Source organism: Manis javanica, chromosome 2 (genome assembly GCF_040802235.1).
Source record: "Manis javanica isolate MJ-LG chromosome 2, MJ_LKY, whole genome shotgun sequence".
Classification (NCBI taxonomy): domain Eukaryota; kingdom Metazoa; phylum Chordata; class Mammalia; order Pholidota; family Manidae; genus Manis; species Manis javanica.
Window position 1 is genome coordinate 196,431,413 of NC_133157.1, and position 25,632 is coordinate 196,457,044.

At 31.4% G+C, this 25,632-nt stretch overlaps 1 protein-coding gene across 5 annotated transcripts in view; it reads right to left on the reverse strand.

Moving 5' to 3' along the window:
• Positions 1–25,632, reverse strand: part of CSMD3 (CUB and Sushi multiple domains 3) — a 1,174,595-nt gene that overhangs the window by 988,498 nt on the left and 160,465 nt on the right. For all 5 annotated transcript variants that reach the window (XM_073229983.1, XM_073229982.1, XM_073229981.1 and 2 more), the window contains exon 3: positions 3,956–4,068. In XM_073229983.1, the coding sequence (XP_073086084.1) occupies positions 3,956–4,068 (113 nt within the window). The remainder of the gene's footprint in view (positions 1–3,955; positions 4,069–25,632) is intronic.

Below are 25,632 nucleotides of genomic sequence, written 5' to 3' on the forward strand. Positions count from 1 at the left end.
TTTACACTAAAGTCAGTACTCTACTAAATTCTTGCTCATTAAAATTTTTCTCATAATTTTCTGGGGTGAGAAAAATCCATGTAAAATGTTTAACACTGAAATTGGCACAAAGAAATCACTCAATAAATGTTATCTAGTAGTAGTAGGCAACTTATTAGGCAAATTTTTATATTTCTGAATTAAAATCTGAAGATTTAATAGCACATTTGCTAAAGGTGAGCCTTTTATCTATATAATTTCTTAATTATTCACATGTACATCACCAATAATTATGACATATTTGAAGTGGTTTTCAAGACTATATCCTTATATTTATATCTCTGTCTGATAATGGAATTGGCTCACTGATAAATGCTGAAATTATTCACTAAGATTCTCCCAGATCTTAAAGTCAGCACTTCATATAGCATATATAATGTAACAATATTTAATAATAATGTATAACATGCATATAATTGATTATATGTTTGGATAATATTACTTTGTTTCTACAAGAAATTATTCTAAAATGATAAGATATTCCATGATATATATCCATATGTTCTTTCACCTATAAAGGCTGATTTGCACTTTGAAAGTAAAATTTGAAAGGACTCTATTATACAAAATAACTTTTAGCAGAAATGAGAATATATTTTGGATTCTATTTAGATGTAGGCAAAAGAGTGTTTGAGAAAGAGTGACAAGAAATTCAAGTGTATAGTACACAGTCATGAGGAAAAATAAAGATACATACAGCTAAATATCAATAGGGAACACTTTCCACAGAAATTTAACAACTCAGCTTCGACTTCAAGAAGTTTAAAATAAAAGTGTTTCCAATAAATGGTTAAGAGCTGTTAAAGTCCAACAAAATTTCTGAAGCAGGACATCACCCTCTACAATTTCAAAGTAAATGGGCTGAAGTAGGGAAATAGAAGTTTGTAACCACAGAGAAGTTCTGTGAAAATCAGAGACTGACATATTTATCAATTACTTATTCTACATTGGATTTCCAACTGAACTGCAATGCATATTCTAAGGGAGTCTCTGATTCAGGATATGTAACTGGGGCAATAATTCTACACTTTAACAAATTTTCCAAATTGTTCAGATGCATGTGATCCAGTATTGGCAGTTTGAGAAACACCAATAAATGCACAAAGGTCACTAATACACAGAGACCTCATCAATTCTAATACAGAAGGGCAAAGTCCTAGGAAACTTTAGAAGATGAAGAAAATAATTAGTAAATGATTAAATAAAGGGAGATGAAATGAAAATAAGTGAGATCAGATGTTAGGATCATTTTGGAACAAAAAAAGACATACAGATAGAAATTTAGATGAAATGTCCAGATTCATGCAGATCAATTTTACTGCAGCATGAATAGGGACCAGAGATATGGTCTGAAGTAATTGTGGTACGGTAACTGTATCCAAAATGCAACGAGGTGGAGAATGGGATTTGAAATTTCAAACTAAGTTTTCTGGACTCTGAAATACCAGTTGACCTTGACAGTATCATTGACCATCGTTAAATAAACAAATGCTTGTAGGTACTGCCTCTGTATAATGTTATGCAGTGTTGCACATTGTGGGATAGGATAAATGAAGCGCATCCCTCCAGAAAATATTCTCTGGAGCCTGTGAATATGTTATGTTACATGGCAAAAAAAGACCTTGCAAATATAATCAAGTTTAAAGACTTTAGCATAGGGAGATTAACCTTGATTATCCAGCCGAGCCCAATCTAAACACACAGGCTTTAAAAAAAACAAGAAATTTCTCCAGCTGAAGAAGGACATGTGTTGGGGGAGAAGGTAATAGAAAGATGCATCAGAAGGGGAAGTCAAAGAGATTTCAAGCATAAGAAGGATTTGATGCCCCAGTTGCTAGCTCTCAGGTATGGGGTCCATGGACAAGGAAGAGAGATGCCTCTAGGAGGGATGGGCCTTAGCCTTTCCCAGAGCCTTCTGATAAGAGCCCAACCAGCCAACATTTTTATTGTAGCTTTGTGGGACCCTGAGCAGAGAAACTAGCAAAGACTACCAGAACTTCTCAGCTACAGAACTGTGAGATAATACATTTTGTTGTTTTCTAAGCTGCTAAATTTGTGGTCTTTTGATATGGTAAAAGGCACTCATGACAAATCAATACCTGAAGATATTATGCAGCATGAATGTCAAAAATACCTGGATTCCTAGTATGTTATATTTTAAGTCAGGACCTTCCAAATACACATTTAAATGTCATGAGGAAATATGAATCCATTTTCACTGAAGCAGAAAAGACAGACATAAATTTAATGTTGTATACATAGAGTAGAAAGCTATGAAAATATTTATAAGTATATTTCATGAAACTTGACAATCAAACCAGGAAACCTGGCAACTTCATAATTCATCTTCCAAGTTATGACATTTTCAGTTTACTTAGTACCTACTGAAAGAATAAACTAACCTAAAATGTCTATATACTTTGAAGAATAGAGTACAGGTTTTCTATTAAATAGCCTTTAATAGAAAATTAGGGTATTACTAACTCCTTCAATATTGCCAAAATTGTATTTTAATTAAACCTTTATGTTTGTTGTCTTTTTAACTATGAATTAAGTTGCCAAGATCAAATTTTTCAACTATTGTAAAAGCACTTTAGAAGAATAACGATCATTACTATCACAATGGAGGAAAATAAGTCTTGGAATGCATCCTCCTCTGCTAGAAAAAAGACAGTTCAGAAATGTATTAAGTAGAAAAGAGTGTTCCAAACCGCTACACTATGGCATTATTTAAGATATTAAAAAGGAGAAAATATTTTTATTCAATTGTTTGCTAGAGGGTATTTTTTTCTAGTGAGAAAGATAGCACTAGATGAAATGTTTAGTTTAAAACTTTCCCCACAGCTAACCTTTATACTTAAGCAATTCTATTTTATATATTGTTTTTGAGTGTGCTCATTAAACACATTTTGAATTATTATGTGCTTTAGGAAGAAACCACCCCTGCTACTGTATTTGTACATATCTTACAATGATATTATATCTGGTGCAATACATGTGGTAATATGGTCCAGGGATGGTGAGGTGAAAACTGCTATGGTATCCTTATGTTAGGGATTCTTCCCCAAATTAGGGGAAATTTTATGTCAAATCACTTAGAGAAATGGCAAGTCCTTGACCCCCATCTAAAACTCCTGGGAATAGAGTATTTTTGCTATCTGATTTTGTCACGTCTTGAGTAGGGGAAACACGCAGGTTCTGTACATTTTTAATACCGTCAGCAGAACCTGCGGTACCACCCCCATTATCAAACAATGTTTGCATAACGAAACATAGTACCCACACTATGAGTGGTAAAGATTAAAACAGTCCTCCATTCAGTTCAGGTTAGGTTTTGATGCCAAAGTAATTTGTATCAAACTTCCAGATAAAAACCTTCAGTTTCAGGAGCTTTTCCTCTTTGTGGTTAAGGGATTATGGCTCTGTGGAACTGGAAACGCTGGTTTAAAATGGAGAAACGTCAACCCTTTCTCTTAATGGATTTTTCTCTTAATTCTGATTCGCAGAGAAGACATACTACCAGTTTATTTTCTGGCAGAGGGGCAAAATGCAGAGAATAGGGTAGGGTCTGTGATGCTCTAACCTCAAATCAGGCTTAGTTTCCTGGTCCTCTCACATTTCCTTTCCTTTTCTTAATGTCTAGCCCTCTATGATTTCATGGTCTCATCCCATAAGATTTAAGGAAAAGATTATTTCCTCCATCTAGGCCCACTGCAATGAAACATTAAATCTACCAATTCTAGCTTTTTATCACATATTAATGATAAATGAGAAAGTAAATCTCGGGACAGGATTTGAGGTAACAGGATGAACTGTATCTTCCCTCCTGGTGATTCTTCTTCCACTTGCACCCTGGAGCATTTCAGTTTAACCACCTTGAACTGGGCAGTCGTCCTTTTATATCACCGTCACTTACCTTCATAATATACTTTAAAACCATGAGCACTAACTGCGAAATCACTGGTCAGACGTAGTGAGAACACAGACTTGGTGCTTGTCACTGGTGGTGGCAGGTGGAATCCCGTTAACCTAAAAACACAAATGGAATTGTCAGAGTTGTAGATGTTTTACCTAGTAGTGTTAAAAGAGCATTTAACACCATTTTGGCAAAGGACCAAGCTTTGTATGCTTGTGTACATGTGTGTATGAATATAGTTATGACACACTGATTAGAAATCATTCATCCAAAGCAATTACAATAAGTATATATTAATAAACATTTATTTACATATGTATGTGTGTGCATTATTGTTATATCTGTCACATAAATCATCTATATTAAAATAGATTAATTCGAACTTTAGGAAATGAGTTCTGGGAGTATGTGTATGTATTTTAAGCTGTTGGTTTTAACAGTTGAAAATAAGTAAGACACTTTTGTCAAATTATTTTCCTCATAGTTAAGAATATATTTAAGTGTAGGAAGTATTTAGTGAAATTTGACATCAAAGAAAGAGGTGTTATCCAAATATGAAATTTTGATAATGAAAAATCTACAAATGAGAAGTGATTTAGCAGATTCCAAAGTTCTAGTAAGTTCTATTAAATTAATAGTTGCAAATTATTTTTGGCTATAAACACTTTTCATTATATTTATCTGATATTTTTGCCCATAATTTATTTTTATTTTTCTAATAATTTATATGGTTACAAGCTAAATTGTATAACTATCATGTAATTATATATTATAATTGACACTTTTTCTAACCAGAAAAAAAAATTAAAAATGAGAAAAAGTGTATTCGTGGGATATAATTTTTCTAAAACTAATGAAGATAATTTTTAAATTTTCTATGAATATACTATATTATGTTATACTTTTTTATTTTTATGAACTTATGTTATTTTCTCCTACTTTATTACAGTGTAAGACTAAGAATTAAGGATTTTATTTAAGGGAGCTATACTGTTATTCCTTATATATATATGCTTACAATTTTTTCCTAGCATTATATATATGATTAGTCTATACTGAAATTACCATGTATTTTCACTGCTCTATGGCAATAGTTCTCAAGTTTATCTTAGATCTGCTTATACTCTAAAAAATTACTGAGAACCCCAAAGAGGTTTTGTGGGTTTGATCTATCAATATTTATCCTATTTAAAAATAATCAGAATAAACCTATGTTAGCAGAAAAAGTATTTCAATGTAAGATAACTATATTTCCCAAAACAAAAAATGAGGAGAATACATTGTATTCTGGTTTTGCATATCTCTTTAATATATGGCCTGTTAGTAGAAAGCAGCTGGATTCTCATATCTGCTTCTTTATTCAATATTTTGCAAAAGTTATTTTGTTTGATGGATAGGAGGAAATCTGGCCTTACTCAGATATGTAGTTGGAAAAGGGAAGAATATTCTAATAGCTTTCAGCAGATAAAAGTGGATAACTCTTTGAAAGTACACAAAAACTTTATGTTGCAATGCTGAATTTGAGAGCTATGTCAATTAATTTTTGGTACTCTGTAACATTCAAATATTACTTCACCTTGCTCTTATAATGGATCATTGTTGCTCAGGCATTTTTTAAAATCATGCATTACTCTTTTGAAATTTATTTGTTCACCTAATTAAAGAGATCTTCCACATGTTGAAGCATTTAATTACAATGTATCAAAAAATCACATTTATTTTTATTGCTACCCAACTCATCAGCTGAGTCTTTAAACTTGTTTAAGCTCTAAACCTTACAGTGATGGATTAAAGTTTTCCAAAATTCTAATTTTTTACTTGAAAACTCAGATTTCATCATTAACAAATCCTGTCAATTGATTTCCTTGAAGTAACACATCAGGTTTTGTGGGGGTTTTTTTGAGAAAATATACACCAAACACAGCAAATACCCAAATGTGACTAACCATAGTTAATTGGTAGCTCTTTCAATCAAAAAGATTGTTCCACAAAGAAAGTGGCTGGTTCAGTTGACAACTGAATCATGTAACTTTTTTCCTGAGATAACCATCATATTTTGGTAGACGTAAGAAGAGTTTTCTTGCATACTTTCCATTTTGCCACGTAAGTCATTAAAAAGAAGGCTATACACAGTGGACATTTAATGAAGTAATTATACGTTCCACAGGAACATTCTTAAGTACAATTGTATTTTTTTTTTTTTGCACTACAAATGTGTGGCAGTAAAGAATACAACTAATGATTACTAGTATAGTCTGAGGTTGCTAAATGAGATGTTTTAATGCACCAGCAGTTTGACCCACCGTTACTTCTGTACCAGAGGGCAAATGTTAACATGGTGAAAAAGGTGAATAATATCTCAGTATTATTATGAAAAGAATTTTAATCTTGTGGACCCACTGATAATGTCTCAGGACCTTCAAAAATCCATAATCTTATGCACATCTCTTTGAAATATCTTTCAGGATATAACTATATAGTTTTAAAACTTATTTATCAGATACAGCTTATATAATATTTATCTTTTGTATGAATTATAAATCACACTATTTAAATGCCTATGTATGTCCCTTGAACTAAACTCATTTTCTGGGTAATATAAAAGCATAACATTTTATGGATAAACATAATACTTTTTTCCTTAGATTCATTTGTACTGATTCAGATACTTACGAAATTGGGTTTTGTGTGTATTGTTAAATTACCATATTATCAGTTATATCCCCTTCATATTAATGTATGATAAAACTGCATAGGGAATAACATCTTATGTTACTTTGTAACTCTATTTTCCCTAACTTACAATTGAAGAAATCACAGCTCAGAAATGATCAGTTAATTGTTTAAATTCGAACAGCTAGTAGGCAGTGCAGCAAAGATAGAAATCTATAACTTGTTTATTTTCCCACTATGACTTTTCCCATAAGAGAAATGATTTTTCTGTGATGGCAGAACACATATCTAATTTATCTTTGTTTCTCCACAATGGCCGTATAAATTTCTTAACAAATATTTGGAATAGGTAAGAACATGACTTTACCAACATTAAAGCTGTAAGTAGTTGAGGCTGATAAGAACCATATTACAATTTTAAAGTCAACGAATTAAGGGCCTGGAAAGTAATGGGGAAGCACCATCTGTACCTGTTGATACCTTTGCAACAAATATTACCAGTGGTTAGCAAGGATATTTTCCATTAGGGAAAATAAGGGAAATAAGATTAGTAAATATATCAGGGGAAAACCCAAGAATCATACAATGTAATTTCCTTCAGTTATTATTTTTAACAGAAGTTAAAAATTGACGAAGAAGTGGCCAACAAGGATTGGCATGCATTACTTTTGCTAAGTAGTGACTTTGTTTTATGCTGTCACAAGTCAACATTTTCTGTCACCATAAATGTGGTGCTTAGGAAATGCATGTAATCTCAAATTAAAGGACATTTTTTTCCTCTTAAGACATTTAGCTTTATGAAAACTCACATTTCCTTTATTTTTCATATTTCATTGTTATCTGGTGCATATTTTGTCATGGACCAGGGCTGGTTTATGGCCATTTTCCAAGTAAATTAATGGCCAGGAAAGTAATGTGAGAGAGTGGCACAACATGTTGTTTGTTTTTTCATCTTACATATAATAGTTTCTAGTTTTTAACCCCAACCCTCCCTTCCCTCTAATCTCACATAAACCCTCAATCATATCTTAGCATTTTAATATTTACTGGGCAAACATCCATCAGAGGCTGTTGTATGCTTTAAAAATCACACACTCAAAACAAGTGATCCTGTCACTTTTCATGGCCCCTTTTAGATGATAAATAACATTCTTTAAAGGTTTCCTTTACAAAGACTAAGAAACCTTAATGCTGTTTCAGACTGTAATGAGTAACTAGTTACAGGAACAATTAAATAGTTAACTTGTAACTTTATATCAATGACTATTATAAAAAGTACTAAAATAATTATTTGGTAATTAATGCAGAATTTATGGAAATTTAAATTATAAGAAATCCATTTGAATTGTCAATGCATCCATGCTTTAAATAATAGGCTGTTCATTTAAGGATTTTTTAAAATTAATGACAATTAATGTGCCATTTTACAGCTTAATGGAAATCCTTAAAGCATCAAGGTTGGTGGATAAGAATGATTCCTATCTCATTATGTAAATATGTTTATCTACTTTTAACCATGAGGTATTTTTTTCTGGGGGACTTGAGAATCCAGAATGACTAGATCTATACTATCTCTATAAATGTAATCAAAGTGCTCTTGAAATATGGATATATTTAATGTACCTATCAGCTGATTATGATACTTCAAATTTTTTCTAATTAAAAGAATGAATGTAAAAACCATAGTTTTGAATGAAAAGGCTGTTCCCTATCACTGTTTATAATGAGATAGGGAGAAAATGGACATAGGGAGTGGAAAAAAAGATAGCATTTTTGAAAATTAAAGTAGTAACATTACCAAAATCCCAGGATTTTGTGATTGTTAAATAAGAGAATTCATGTATAACAGCCCGGTGTATTTTCTGGAACCTAAAATGTAGCCAGTAAATGTTATTTTCTTTAACGTTACCACTCAAAAGACACTGCCTTCTGGTCTGCACTCTGTGGCATGCTTCAGCTAAGATAAATTGTATTATAACACCAGCATTCTCATAGTCATTTCACATTGCTCACAGTAAGATTCATGGATATGAATTATCTGACTATTACACTTCGGTTTTACAGTTTTTAAAAATGATCCAAGTGATATACTGGGAATTTGCCACTGAAACAAACTATTAACCTATTTAATTTCAGAATGAATGGAGGAAACCACTGGAACAAGTAGGTATTTAAAGTAATGGCTGTTCTGTGAGAATAAATCATGCATACTCTGTTGATATCAGGGTACATGAAGCACAGAACAATAATTCATGGTTATGTCAAGATGTCAGTAATTGTAATATTAAAGGAAAAGGTGGCCATGGCAATATTTGAATAATTATCACATTTGTTAAGAGTAAATGAGCTGAAGCTGCTATCAAATACAAAATTTCTGAAAAAGGCATGTGTGAGAAAGGCAAATTCAAAATATTAGAAACATGCACTAGGTATAGATCTAAATATGGAATTGATATAGATGCTGAGATACACATAGATAAGGATAGGGATTTGGGTTGATAAGAATAGGACTGTGAACACAGTAAAGATAATAGATAGAAAGGCAGACAACCAAATCCATTTCCACTTCTATTTCTTTTATGGTATTGAAGTGACTGTAAATCCTGGTACTGCACTTGTCAGAATGCTTCTCTTTGCCAGTGGTGTTCCTTATTAGATTGGAAAACCAATAGTGACGGTTTTCCCTGACCTTTATACCCCAGCCTTATGTGTAGAATTCTTGTTGTTATTAAATATTTTCCTGCTTTAAATCCTTCAGTTTTTTTTCCCTTAGTGTCTAAACCATGAGAAATACACAAATAATATAAAACTATTATCCCTTGGAAAACAATGTTTTCTTCCCTCAAAAACGTAACTGAAGAATATCCTCAACTCACTATATCTGGAGACACTCCATTATCATAAAATCATTCTTTCAAGTGACTTTGGAGTTTTATCATTTAAGATCAACATTTTATCCAGGACTCATGCAATATATTACTAGAAATTTCTTTCAAAATTCAACCTTCTCAATTTCCTATTTGCTGCAAATACTGCAAAACATCTATAATATCCCATCTTTCTGTGCCTTTTTTTTTGATTCATTGAAATAATTTACCAAATCAAGCTATAAATGATCATAATTTCAAAGGCAGTCTAGTTGAACCATTTTGAGAAAACTTGAAGTACAGACCAGTTATATTGGGCAATTAATCAAAATCAAACATTTAAATCTATTTTACTGTGTCCCCACTTTACATAAACACCTACAATTATTAATGAGCATAATATTTCCAAAGTTTAGGTATTTGAAGAAACAGTTGAAGTTAGTGACTATGAGCTTGGATTCCAAAGTATCCAATTGGAAAACACATATTCTGCTGCTTTGTCAACAATTTGATATTGGATAATGCACTTTATTCCAATAAACTAGTGTGATGAGAGGGAGCTAATAGGAATTATCCCATAGGTTTATTGTCAGGATTAAGTGGATAATTATTGTAAAAATTTAGTACAGTGCCTAGCACATGCTGAATATTATTTTGACCATATTTTGATGGTAAACCTACCCAGGGCTTATCTAATTAGCATAAACACATTAAGTGGTAACTCTGGGGCTAGACTATGACTAAATCTTAATGTTGCTATTTGCTATTGTGCGACATTGGGCATGTTATTTCCCTTCCTTTTTCTTCCCTACCTGCAAATGGTAGATGGAAATAGCATCTACCCCTTAAATTCTTTTCAATTTTAAAGAAGTTAATACAAGCATGTCACTTGGGCCAATGGCATTTAGCAAGCTCTTGATGACGGTTGTGAAAATAAATTACAAAGTTCTTCCACATACCAATTAGAATTTTCTTTCTGTAGCAGTCAGTTATTGATACCTATAATAAACTTGGATTACTTGAGCAAGTGCAATCCTTCAAATATATGCTATTATGCTCTTCTAAGTTTTCTTCTTTACCTCTCCAAGTTTAACAGTCTTTGGACTTTTAATTACTTTGGATATAAAGTTAATAAAGACCCATTACATGCTGTTTGCTTAGGGTAGATTTAAGATAGAACTTTGACCAAGAAAAAGATGAGATCATTATTTATTACATCTCCAATCATTGAAAAAGCTTATCAATAAGGATTAGGGAAGGAGGAAGGAAGAGATAGGATGAGAATGAGTGTGTCTTTAGGAATCCACAATCGTTGAGATTCAGTCTGGTGATTACCCCCAATAAGCCCTGCCATCATTTGTGATACATTTCAAAGACATCTAACAGTTTTATATACACCTTATCAGAAAAATTTGCACATCAATAAGAATTTAATTCAAAATTAATGACTTTCTATTTCCAGAAAGGCATTATTGCTTAGAAAATAGCAAAACATAATGTAAGACATAAAATCTATATGACATATTGTTTATGTATTTAAACCATGTGTATATTAGAAGTATAGAATTATTTTGTCTACGTTTTCTAGGTATTAAAGGATTTGTTTTTAAAAGAGAAATGAATGCACAATGTTCCTACATAATATTTACATATATGTATTCTATGTTCCTTATGACATATTCCAATAATGGAGACAAATTATAATTTTTATATTATACCTAATTTATTTAACCTAAATTGATTGTAGAAAACGTTTTGATATTCTATGCCACTCACCGGTATTATGGACTTAAATACATTAAAAAATGTATTAAGAAGTAGTATTATGTTGCATATAAATTAAACGGTGTGCTGCAGTTGGAGAGTTTTCAATAAAGCTTTATGTTGGTAATGATTTAAGTTGTTTTGATAAAGATACTATATAATTTTACCTAATATTCTAAAATTTAGAAAAGTAGAAATTTTTTCAGGAGAGTTTTGGTTCTGTTTTTAAGTCAATATTTAGTTTGCAAAGCTCTTGGGCAGAAGCAATTAAAAATATTACAACTACTCTTACAGGATGTACATAACCATTAAATATATCAGTTGTGCCCACCACCAATTTCTCATAAATCTTCACAACTCTCCTTTGAGATTATCATCTCTCTCTCTCTACATATATATACATATGTATACATATATAAAACATACATAATACTAGTGAATAACATAATATCTTGAAAACTTTTTCTCCAACACATACACACAACTGATGAATGACATAGCATCTTGTAAACTTGCCCTAACCATCTTAAGTTAAATATTATTATAATCTGTCTTCATTGGAATACATCATAAAAAGAACATTAATATGAGAATGCAGTTACATAGAACATATGTGCAGTCATTTTTCTACCTAATTGATTAGTGAATTTGGACATGATTTATGAATTAATTTAGTGTTATCAAATGATAATTTTTATATCAAATGCCAAATCATTCAGTCTATTAATTTACTATTTTAAATAATATTCTTAATTCAGATCAAAACATTTAAAATTGGACAAGTGGTTAAAATTAAAGTTAATTACTTCTTGTGTTGTTATGAACTGTTTTACTCTACATAAAGCACTTTTAAAAAATCATCCTTTTACATTAAGATAAAACAACTGTAAATTTTTCCACTTCAATGAGGATAATTAAGTTCAATAAATATTAGAAAATGTAATTAGATAATGGCATGAATATTCTATTTTTATTTTAGAAATAATGTCTTTGTATACCTCCATATATCTATTTTCAATATCCTAAGGATTCTTGAATGATATTTACTAACATGGAAAATACCAATTAATGATATTTTATTAAACTAACAAATATATTTTCTTAGTTTTAATAAAATTTGGAAATGCAACTTGATGTCACAATAGATGTACTATGTCTGCTATTTACAAGTTTTACACATAAAAATCTCCTGTGGTGTATGTGCCTTTTCCATTGTTACTAAGTTAATATTATGATATTAAAACTGGAGTGATTAGAATAGAGTAACTCATCAGAATATTTCAATCATTTAACATTTCCTTGATAATATGGCATGAGCTCACTGGGACAATGAGAGTACATTTTATTTTTAACATTGCATTTAAGGAGGACATCTAATATATAATCATCTATAAAGTCCAAATCAGGGAAGTAAATTTTATTTGAAATAAGTATGTATTCTAATATGAAAAATCTAAAGGAAGGAAAGTAAATATGGATAGACAAATGCCAATGACTATATCATAGAGAAAATAACAAAAAGAAAAAAAATACTTGCTTATTTGCATCTCCATTTCTCAAATTTCTACTTATGTGTCATGGACAAACAGCGTAGCATAATACTGTGTTTTGAACCAAATATCTGGTTAGATTTAAGAATCAGCATTTTTTTATCATGTTTCTTAGCTGTTAAATGTCCTAGGTATTGAATTCATAATGCTTATTACCTTAAAAAATTTTTTTAAATTTTTATTGGAGCATAGTTGATATACAATATTATATTGGTTTCATGTACACAACATAGTGATTCAACAGTTACATACATTACTAAATCCTCACACCAACTAGTGTAGTTACTACCTGTCAGCGTAGAAAGATGTCACAGAATTATTGACTATATTCTCTACACTGTACTTTCATCTCCATGATTGATTTACATTATGATGGAGATTTGGTGCCTCCTATCCCCTTCACCTAATTCACTTACCCACCCCAACTTCTCTCCCATGATAACCACCAGTGACCTCTCAGAGTCTACTGCTATTTTGTGCATTTTGTTTTGTTTTCAGATTCCCCAAAGAAGTGAAATCATATGGTATTTGTCTTTCTCCACCAGGCTTATTTCACTGAGCATAATAACCTCTAGGTCCATTCATGTTGTCACAAATGGCAGGATTTCTTTCTTTTTTATAACTGAATAATATTCCATTGCATATATGTATCACATCTTCTTTATTCATCTAGTGATGGAGCTTCCATATCTTGACTATTGTAAATAATGCAGCAATATCATAGGGGTGCATATATCTTTTCAAATCAGAAATTTTGTTTTCTTTGGGTAAATTTCTACAAGTGCTATTATTGGGTCATATGATTTCTATTTTTGGTTCTAAAAAACATTTTTTAACAAATTTTACATTGTGATATCAATATCATTTATATCCTGGGGAAAACTAAATAACTTGGGAATTTGGGTCTGATTTTGATAGAATATAATAGAAATCAGAGAAATAGATTTTTTTTTGAAATATGGAGTCAAGTAAGATGAGAAGAAAAGAAAAACAATTGAATTTTTAAGCTATTGGATTCCAGAAATAGAAGACACTGGCAAGTATAATATTAAATAATCATTTTATAAAATAAGTGCATGAAATCGTTTATATTCAAAGCATTGCCATAGTCTTTTGTAAATGATGAGAAATTATTGGAAAAAGAATTAAATAATGTATTTTTTTCTTCATTAGCTCAACAAAGATATAGATGAAACAGAAACATCCATTAAATGAATACTGGTGGACATATGTAGAAACTTAAATTCTATGAGTACACAATTTTTGGTAAATTTAAATTGGGCAGTTAAATAGAGGAATATAATTACTTATTTTCATTAGTCCTAGGGTGACAGGGAATAGAATGAACTCAATTTACACCTTAAAGAATTTGCTGATTTTGTGGAGAATTTGAAATATTATTATAAATGTGACTAAGTGAAACTTTTGAGGCAGCAGTTGAGATGGCATCTGTTAAAAAATAATAGTTTTATTAATAGTCAGACTTAACATTTAGATAGTTACTTTGGAGATAATACTTATAAAATTAATTCATTAACAAAATGAAAAGAAAGTAGGAAAAAGAGAATGAAGAGGAGTAAAATCAGGGAGACTAAAAATGAAAAACAATAAAACTTCTTAATTTTTGTAATGGCCAAGCAAAAAGCTATTCAAGCAGACATTTTATTTTGGAGCCCCATTTAAAATTCCCTGGAAACACATTCTTTTTATGATGTTCCAGGGATCTTCACAACTATGACATATATTGCACTAGCTAGGTACTTTATATACATATGGGACAGAGACATGGCTTCACTGTTTCTATTATTAAATTTCACTCTGAATATTGTAACACATATCCTCTGATAGGTGCAACATTATATCTCCAGACAATTTCCTAGATATAGAGTAAGGATATTCTTACTTATATATCTAATCACTATTTTACATTTGGACTTTGATGTCAAATCAGCATCTCAGACATATGTCCAAAACCTAATCTCAGTTCAAAAACTTGTCCCTTCCTCAGTCACCTCTTTTCAGCAAATTCTATTCTTATCGTTAGGCCAAAAAGCCCTGGAGTCTTCCCTGATAATCTTTTTCACACATTTCATGCATGTAATACAGTGGAATCTATGGCTTCTGCTGTCACAATATATCCACAGTATGTCAGATGGCTCCTCACTACTTCCTCTGCTTCTGCCTAAATCTAAGTCACCATCACCTCTTACCTTGATTATTCAATCAATGTTCTCTTCAGTTCTTATTGCCTGCTTACAAATCTGTCTCTCCCAGTATACCCTGCATTACCAGAATGATCCTTTGAAAATATAGGTTGATTCATGTGTCTTCTCCAGTGACATAGAATATCCACCTATGACTTCCAAATCTCTTATCTCTGTCTTCCTAACCTATGTTCTTGTTACTTTCTGTTTTCAGTAGCATATAAGCACAACCAGGGTGGAAAAATCATCTGCATCCACAATGGCTAAGCACTGGAATAATGGCCTAGCAAAAAGGATGCTCTCAAAATGTTCTTGGAAGCACAGATTTGCTTTTTCACTTAAGGTGAATTTTAAACCCACTGGTGTTAATACACATGTTCTCAATAATTTTTGAACCAAATAGAGAAAAAATAAGGATTTTTAAGACAGTATTATGGAATAGCTAATATATTAACTATATGAAATCTAGGGTAATATAAGAGAAATATAGCCCTTATTAATACTAGCATAATATTACACATTAAAATAGAATATGAAGAAAATAAAATGGTTTCATGTATCCTGATACAAATTCTGATACTAATCTCCATTTCTATCAATTCTGCTTAAATTTGGATCTTCATCTTTTATGTAAACTCTTTTGATATACTCTTATGAGGAAACCCTTCTGCTTCTAATCTTACCAACCTGTAATCTTAATGTTTCCTCCACAGGCCTCTTGAAGTGACAGTTAATAAATATTTGACCATGGTGCTACCTTATTTTGCTACTTATAATCCTTCAATATCTCTTCAGCACATACTGCATAATGTCCATATCTTTGATTGGAGGTCATTCATCTTTGCTTTCAGCCTAGCATTCCAGGCTAGTGTTTATTCCAAATTTTACATATTACAATATGCTTCATCCATTCTAGCCATTTTGCAAGTACCTCCAAAAGGGAAAAGAAACAAAAACAAAGGAGTGAAAAGAAAATTGGAATGGGTCAGTTATTTATTAGTCATTTGTCATTCCCTTACCCCTTCTTCTACACTGTGCTCAGACTTCTTTGTCCGGTGACTTCCTAATGGGTTCTGCATACTAAAAGGTACTGGTAAAAAATCAGCAATAGAGATTTTATTATTCCTCCTTTCTCATTTTTCTTTTGATTCTGGCAGCAATTATGGAAGTGGCTGCATTGCTTTGATGGTCCCAGTTTTGATCTGGAAGCAGTACTTCCTTAGTGGCTCCAGTAGTAGGCATGTGGTTCCCCATCCTTGTGCTTAGCATCTGCTGGGTGCCCCGCCCCCTTCACTAGGGTGCCTACTCAACATCATCTTCTTCCAGGGTAACAGCATTGTGCATAGCACAGCAGTCACTATGCTCCGCATTCTGGAAGTCCCATCCCCTTTCTTTTTTCCTCTAGCCCTATTTCCTTCCTATAGTAAACCATTTCTAGACTACTTCTTCGCCTTTGTCCTGGTTTTATCTCTTCAAGTCTTTTTAAACTAGTTCCCTGAATTAAATTCCTTCTGTTTGATTTTCCAGTTGTATTCTGTCTGATTCAAAAAGGAAAAAAAAGGAAATATGGCTATTCATAGGCAGAAAGTAATTTTCTCAGTTTTTTCATACAAGATAGAAGAAGCAAATATGAGAAATAAAATTAATAAGTACATTCCTTTTAGTTACAGTTAACAAAACACTACCTTGTTGATCATAAAATTAAATCACTGTTTTAATATTATTTTCTTGGGCAAAAACACATTGCTACATATAATGTGCTATCTTCATTGAAGCTAAATTTATGTTTATGTGGCTTTAAATCAATTTTTTAATAATGTTTCACTCATTGTCCTCTGTGAACCATTAGATACACCTTCTTGCTATAAAGCACTAAATTAAATGTGATATCACCACAAATATATGCATGGCTTAATTTAATTTTGGATAACAAGAATAATCATATTACCTTGAAACATAAAATCAAACATGCCTTCAAAATTAAATATTTATGTCAAGAAAATGCATTATTTGGCTGCTTTTATGTCAAATTGGCAGAACAACTTTAATTAATGAAATAATAGTAAGTGCTTCCAGTTATTAAGTTTCCACTATAAATCAAGCATTCAGCTGCATTATCTCATTATCCTCTGTTACCTATATGACAGTTTTGTTATTCCATTTTGCAAATTGAGAAAGGCCTGCAAAGTGAAATTACTTGTTAAAAGTCACTTTGTTAGTAAATGGCAAAGCCAACATTAAAACCATGTTCTTTTTCTAGTGTAGGGGTACTCTCAGTTAGTTTTGCTAGATTTTTAATGAGTTGATCAGTTTTTCCAAATTACTCTGACATTGAAAGTTAATGTGAGTACTTAAAATTAATCCATGGATCTGGCAATTAGAATATCACCTGAGCAGTTTCAGAAAGGTGACAAATCAAATCCAGTAATTATTAATAGAAATAGAAAAAGAGAAAATATAGAAAGCCCATATTAACTGTTATCTTAAGAAGGTTAGCTGTGAAAGAAATATGAGTTATAATGTGATTGATATTCACCTTGATAAAGCACAGTCCTTATTACAGATTTGTGGGAGGTCAAAATGAGATACTGGACAAAAACCTAAGTATTAAGACAAAGTCATAAAAGCCAAGATTTTAAAGTCAGCATCATTAATGTTTACAGAACACTTTGTGCCTTGTATCAAGTTAATGGTTTATGCATTTAATCCACAAAACACTGTAAGTATGGCCTTTTTATATTCTCATTTTCCATAAAGTTTACAGAGGTTAAGTGGTTTGGTCTCCTATTTAACTAAAGAATTGGAATTCAACAGAGGCCTAACTCCAACATACATGTTCTTTCTACTAACTTTAATTATATTACCACCACAATTAAACTATAAGATGAAGATGAAGAAAAGACAGACATTTAAAATTTAGTATTGGTAGCAGAAAATGCCATCCTATCAAAGAACATTAACATAAAAATAATCCTGTTCATTAAAGAGTCTGAAGTGTGATAGAAAAGTGTTACATGAAACACAGTTAAAATATTATGTATAGAACAGTTAAGTAGCTTGAAAATATACATGAGTAAAAATCAAGCAGTAGAAAACTAATAAAACTTCCTCTAACTTCCAAATAAAATATTTTCCTTGATAGTAGTATATGTTGACAGCCAATGTGTTACCAAATGCTTAAAGTGATTTCCATGAAAAAGAACAATAGAATTGAACACTGAATGAGGCTATTTAGTATCCCAGGAATGCTTGCTGTCCGCTATAGAGAATTCTAAAAGGTTAGTGAGAGAAATCACCTCTCCTCCATTTTTTGGATAAGAACACATGATTTGTGCAAATCAGAAAACCAGTCAGTATTACTGTAACATGTATCTCCAAATGTTGTCACATTACAGTAACCCTCTTTCTGCAGTCTAGGCAAAAGTCTACAACATTAGAAGAAAACATTTGAGCATCTATTAGCTAGTCTTCATTATTAAACTAAAAAAGGGAGCTTGCAGAGAATTTTGTTATATTAAAAAGTAGGAAAAAAAGTTTTTGTAGGAAATATGTCCTGAATCTGATTATCAGGAATTTTTTGAAGTTCTCAAATGAAAAGTAAAATTCAGTAATAGAGGATGAAATATATTTAGGCATATACCTGTGAAATTACATGTGACATACTCACAAAGATGTGAATATCAAAGACATATGGTTGGATATATGTAAATATAGGTGATATACTAATCATTGATTAACACAATCATGCTACTTACCAGTTTATTATCAATACCAATGATACAGTTGCTTCGTGACAATAATTTGTCCCAAAAGTTTTGTTTTTAGGTTAGACACTCATAATTTTTTGCATTGTCCTTAATTTCATCACATATTTATATGATAACTTTCAGAATTGCATGTTAGGATTATTTCATAGATTATATCTAAGTTAACTAAGGGAACTGAAATGTAAGGAATCTACCTAACAACTGGATGCAATATTAAATCAGATGGGAAAGATACATCAATTGATCCATTAAATCAGTCCAGGAAAATAGTAAGTTTAATCTGGAGATTTATTGAAATTAAGGTATTATCTTATTCAAACTTTAAATATAGTTATGATCATCTCTGACCGAGTCATTATGCAAATATTATTGAATATTTGTTTCATATATGTATTACTTTAAATAACAGAGATACAAAAGCAAATATAGTCTCCCTTCACCAAAAAATATTTCATGCCTATTTAAAACTAAGAATAGGTTATAATAAGTGTTTCTATATCTACTTTTGGAACATTCTTAATAATAGCAGCTATTTTATTAGTAAGCAACTGTAGAATTTTTATGACAAAAATTTGTTATTGTTTTTTGTAAGATATATTTTATTGCCCACAAACTCTTAGTTATTCCTAAATTTTGTAGCGAAATGTCAACTTTCAGTTTTCATTATAACACACAATAATTTAGATGTGGCTGTAAGTAGAAGAGGCAATCAAACAAAGTAAAATTGGCTGCTACATACAAAGTTGAATTTTTTAATCAGCAGGCCTTGATCCAATGTACAGTAAATACTAGCTGAATGCACTAACAGAAAATAATAAAATCAATTAGATCTTATTATTCTCTCTTAATCTTGTATCGATGAAAATAAGATTGATACTATAATGAAAATTAATTTTTATATCAGGTAAGGCAAGCCATGATGAGAAAAGCATACTTAAGTAAGCATTCAAAAAGGAGAATTTAGGCTTTTATATGAAAATGTTGCCCCATGATTTTCATTGATTAAGGCATTGATCTTGATAGTACTGTCCCAAAACATATTTTGATAGTGCATAAGTATTTCAACCGAAGTGAATTTTTTTCTGGAATAAAATGTTCACTGAAATAATTATGGGTTTAATTTTATGTTTATGAATACTTCAAGTATAAACTTACAAGATCATTTTCAAAATTTTATTTTCATTATTGACCTAAAACTTTAGATGAAATAGGTCAATGCAGTGAATTAGTTTCATAATCAAAAACTGCTTTGAAACTTTTGATCAACCAGCATTTTACTGAGCATCTAATATGAGTCAAAGAACATAGGCCATACTCACCATCTAAAGCAATATCTGACTATTTTAACATTCACTTATCATCTCAGGACAGACGAAGAAAACCTCAAGAGATTAGGTGAGGTCTTTATCTATATCAGGCCCTCTGTAAAGATGTTGGACTAAGCAAGGGGAGGTACGAATGGAGGAGAGCCTGGAGAGATGGGTTACATGTCAGATAAACTCCAAGGGAGAGAGCAGAGATGAAAACTTTATAAAGCAGAATTCAACATCTGGCTATAGAAGAGGGTTGTGATGAGGGAAATTAACAGCGGGGACTCAGGAGCAAAAATTAGGCTAAGAAGGGGTGATTGTCCTGGAAAATCTGGCTGCACACAATGCCTGCATCAAAAGGTTATGTCCAAAGCTTGCTATTCATAGTCAACTTGTTGAAGGGAGACGAGAGTGAAAAGAACATTGTTTTCTACTGAATGTTCCCTTATTGAATGAATATTAATTGAAATACTGTCAGTCTATCAGAGGCAGAAAAAAAATGTTTCATTTGGAAAAGAATTCAAATGCCCCTCTTGGAGACATCTTGTTATTTTTAATCTAGACTATTTTACAGGTATTTTTATAATTAAAGTAGTGTTAAAACTGGAATTATTTTCTACCCTTTTATTTGCCACTGATGTGCTTATTGAAAGAAAATCTGTAGAGTAACTATTAAATGTCATGCTGCTATAACAAAAGTGTAATTGGCTTAGGAGTTGGGCAATGGGTATCGAGGAAATAGATACTTCAGATTAGAAATGTGAAGACCACTTTTAGGCAGTGGTACAGCTTTTAGTGAAGCATATTTCCCCAACAACTTTATAGGCCTATCATAAGCTTATTGAATCTTTAATTCAAGGGAAAGTAGCTAAAAATGCTAGAAAGTATGGGGAAATATTATTACCTACCTATAGAAATACATGGCAATACATTTGCCTTTATGAATATACTACAATATAGATATATATTACAAAAAGTTCAAGCAAGATGTGGCTAGTTTTCAAGCAGAGATTAAAGGAAAGAGTTTAGAGAGAACATTCTAAAACTGGAACAGCCAACTTCTGGAAACAAATACTATTATTTTAAAAGATTGAGAAACAGTCAGGGAACAAGGAGCCTCAGAGTTATGAAATAACAATCAGATTAAGCGTGCCATCCTCCCACAGAATTCTCATGTTTCATATAACTTTAGGATAGCCACCAGTAATTGGAGAGAGAGAAAAGTGATGAGGAAGAGATTAATAAAACCTATTTTAGAATTATTTTTAGAAAAGAAAACCCAAAACTGTGAATATAGTTACTGACATATGAGATTCAATGAAAACAAAATGATTCCAAGTTTAGTGAATTATTGAGGGTGTTATATTGCCAAATACTTCACAAACCAGGATAAAAAGAAGTTTTAAGTGAACCTTTTCCCAGATTTGAGCCAGAAGGAAGCTCTGCAGTCCACAAAAAAGACATACTCTTGAACATCCACCTCAGATGTGACCGTGTAGGACAATGCCTAAAAAAGCCTGTCCTCATGAAAGAATTCATTGTCCCGTGTCCACTCCCTTGCCTTGCACACAGCACCCCATCTCTCTTACTTCTGGACAAATTCTAGGAACTATTTATTCTTTTCTCTGTATCATTAAAATTTCCTCTGTATTGAATTGTTCCTATTAGCCTGAAGCATAATTATCTCCCATCAAAAAATACAATATGTGCAAATAAATATACATATAGTTAAAATAACTTGTCATTCCTACATTTCCCATATATTATATTGTTTTTGACAACTTTACATTAAAAATTATTTGTATAGACAATGACCTATAATCAATAGTTTCCATTTTGTTTCTTTTCACTATTTCCTTAACCCATAAATCTTAATCTGATTTTTGCCTCAAACTCTGCTGGAAAAATGTCTTCCAAAGTGTCAAATTCTAGGACAATCAGATTAAGTGTGCCATCCTCCCACAAAATTCTCATGTTTCATATAACTTTAGGATAGCTATCAGTAATTGGAGAGAGAAAATTACTGTCTACTCCTGGCTCAAATCTGGGGAAAGGTTCACTTACCTCTTGATTGTCAAACCCATTAAATTTGAGGAGCATTTTTCATAGGTGCTCATTGTGCCTTCTTCTACTTTTTTCACTTCACTGCTAAAACACCTTGGTCACTGGCATCCTCTCACTTCCCCGGCCTCTGTCTTTTATATCCTCTTCTGCTGCTTCTTGATCTCCTTGGTCTCCATACCTGGAGTGTCCATACCTCAGTCCTTAGACACTTTTTCTGTCTCAGTATGTTTTCATCCAAAGCCATGGTTTTAACCTTGCTTCTTTCTTCTCTCAGCTCCAGATTTGGACATACAAATATCCACTTGACATTGCTACTTGTGTGCCTAACAGGCTTTTAAAAATTAACATAACCAAATCAAACTGATTTCCAACCCCATCCCAACACAATCATTCTCTGTCTTCTTGATCCAGAAAAATATGACTAAATTTTTTTTCACATTTTATAAAACTTACAGATAAGCAAAATTAAACTTTCTGTTGCTTAGGGATATTCATGTATGATTAAGTTATATTTCTAAAAAATAAGGAAACTATAGCCATAATGAGGAAATGTTTGTTACTGGTGATAAGTCAGAGTAAGGCCAGGGATGTGATAGGGAAGAAACAAATATTGGCATTGTCCTTGTTAAGTGGTAGCTTTATTGGTGTTCATTGCTTCATAAGTTAGTCACATAGTTATATATTTTTATGTATAAAATATTTTTAAGACAATAAAGAGAATATAGGTAATTCATGTGGAGTATAACTGACACATTAAACTGTGAATTACTACCAGTTATCCCAGTAAATCTGGTGAGCAGTGGATTGTATTAATATTACTTTGCTTTTTGGTTGACTGTTTTTCCAATGATTCCATCTCACCCAGAAATGATTTGACTGTAGTAATTAGAAAACATTATTTAAAAAATGAATTAGAAAAATGAATAAAATGAGGTTTCTGTGATTGGTTCATGCGATTTTTTTAAATTACCACAAATATATTGGTAGCTACTGAAGCAAAGTTCCACATTCTATGCATTTTTTTTACTCCTTCTGTCTACCAAGTAGTGTCACATATAGAACAGAATTCTGAAATTTCATTTTGATTTTCAATACCTCAAAAAAGCAATTTTTCAAGAAATGTGATACAAAGACAATGCATTGATTTTAATATAGGTTGAGGATAACAATATTTTATTCAAGATTTTGCCACTGATTTTGTAAAGTACTTATGTTGCTGTAAGTATGTATACAACTTTACGATCCCTTCTATTTTATAAGAATAGTGTTTTTAAATCTGCATTTAGTAAAAAAGATGAGAAAATTATTTTGTAAGTTTCTTGATTCCCTGAATTTAAATTATTTCTGTCCAGCCTTCATCCCAGGCTAGTATTACAATCTTTTATAAATCAGTGTAAATTAAGAAATTTTTAAATGCCATTTTTGAATTTATATATAATTAAATTGTGATTTTTTTTTCTAAAAATACCATTTAAAAATGAAATTAAAATGTCTTCTCATTTCTAAAAGGACAACCTGTGTGGCCATGCATTTAATCAATCATATATGTTTTATGCTGATAAAATTAATTATTTTTCTATGTGGGCTAAATATCTTCTAGATATCTAAATAATATCAAATATGAAATATTTATGAGGGACTAGTTTGTTTCCTTTTATACAATCATTTTTATACCTTTGGTTGCTATGTCATAACAGCAAATAGGTAATTTTTTAAGAATCAGACCCTGATATAAATGTGGACCTTTAATGTTCTTTACCTTTTAGTTTAGATTTAGGAAAATGACTTCATAAAATAAGTGGTGAATTAAAGTTGTATGATTCTGTAGTTGTCTAGTTTAAAGTAAATCTCCTAATCCATCATTCCAGAAGTGGCATAGTTGTGGAAAGCATGTAAATATAACTAATATTCATTTAGATTCAAATTTCAGTCTATTTAAAACCTAATTTTGTGATCTTGGAAATTGATATTTCTGAAATATAATTTATTGCCTGTATAATAGAAGTACTGGGAAGAATATCTAAAATTATGTTATGAGAACTGTTTATAAATAGCCTGACATAGAGTATACATTCAGAAATATTAGTTTTTAACAGTTACAGAGTATCTGCATCTTCCGTTTGAATATCATATATTAACAAGTCTAAATGAATTCACAGAGTTAATCTGAGATATCTAATCTAAAAATTCTATTTAGGATTTTAGATTGCTATATAAAGTTTTCTTTTATTAAAAACATTGATATTTATGACATCAAGTTGCTGTCTAGAAGATAAACACATATTTTGATTATGCCATTGTACAGATGAAAAAAAAATTAATGTTTATGGAGAGTAAGTAACTTGCACAAGAAATATCCCTAGTTAGAGACGTATAATACCCTGTGCAGTTTGCCTTTAAGATATCATTGCTGTTTTACTGAAAGCAGACTAACGGAAGTAAACCTTTCACAGATTTGTTATAAAAGATTGAATAAATATAATTCATGGAACAAAGTGTTTAAACTTGCTTGTTGCCATCTTTTGTTTTATGTTTTAACCCCTATTTTAATGGTTTAATTTAGTCTGTTTCCTCACTAAAAGCCACCTCAATTCTTTTTGGCTACATGCCTAGTATAAACAACAAATGATTGTGTATACTCTTGAATTCTTGCCTTACTCAGATTTGAAAGAGTCTTTTATGTTGACAAAAAGTTCTAGAAACCCCATCTGTCCTTGAGATCTATCCAATCATTAATTTGAATGTTCCAAAGTGAGGAATTATATCTAAGGAGAAGAGTCATTAACTGCCTAAGGTGCATCAAAATTTTAATTGGCTTTTTTTCTAATTCACTTACAAGCCCTATGTTGATGCAATACATCGTTAGAAAATTAAAGTGTTGTACAAGACGGTACTAACTACAATATAACATCTTCCTCAAGCTTATATAGAGAAAATCCCATTTATGCTTTCAATTTGTGTGGCTTCTGGAGCCTATATTTTCTATACAAGGCCATTATCAAAGTCATAGTTAGATTAATAGTAAGCAAAGTCTACATTACCATTAGGTGGATCTCATTAATATTACAGATATATAAGAAAATCCTGATATTGCTTTTTTATTTATTGAAAAAACAATTGTTAATATCACATATGCAATTTACACACACATGCAAACATACCAACTATGCAAGAAGTCAGGCAGTCAGTTAGAGCCTCTGCATTTCCCAGACATTATATCTAATGACATTTAAATGTTTTCTAATCAATTTTTGTGGGAAAATGGTTCTCTACCTCAACATTCTACCTACAGGAAAGGAGACAGAACACTGTGTTGCATTGAAAGGAGCAGCAGTTAGGATGAGGAGTGATTTTAACATGAGTATTAGAAAATTGAGGGAGCAGAGGACAGTAAAAGGAGACAAGATTAAGCATGTAAGAAGATAACTATAGTGGCTGCTCAAGAACATTTATGGGGACACTGCCAACATTTTCTGAA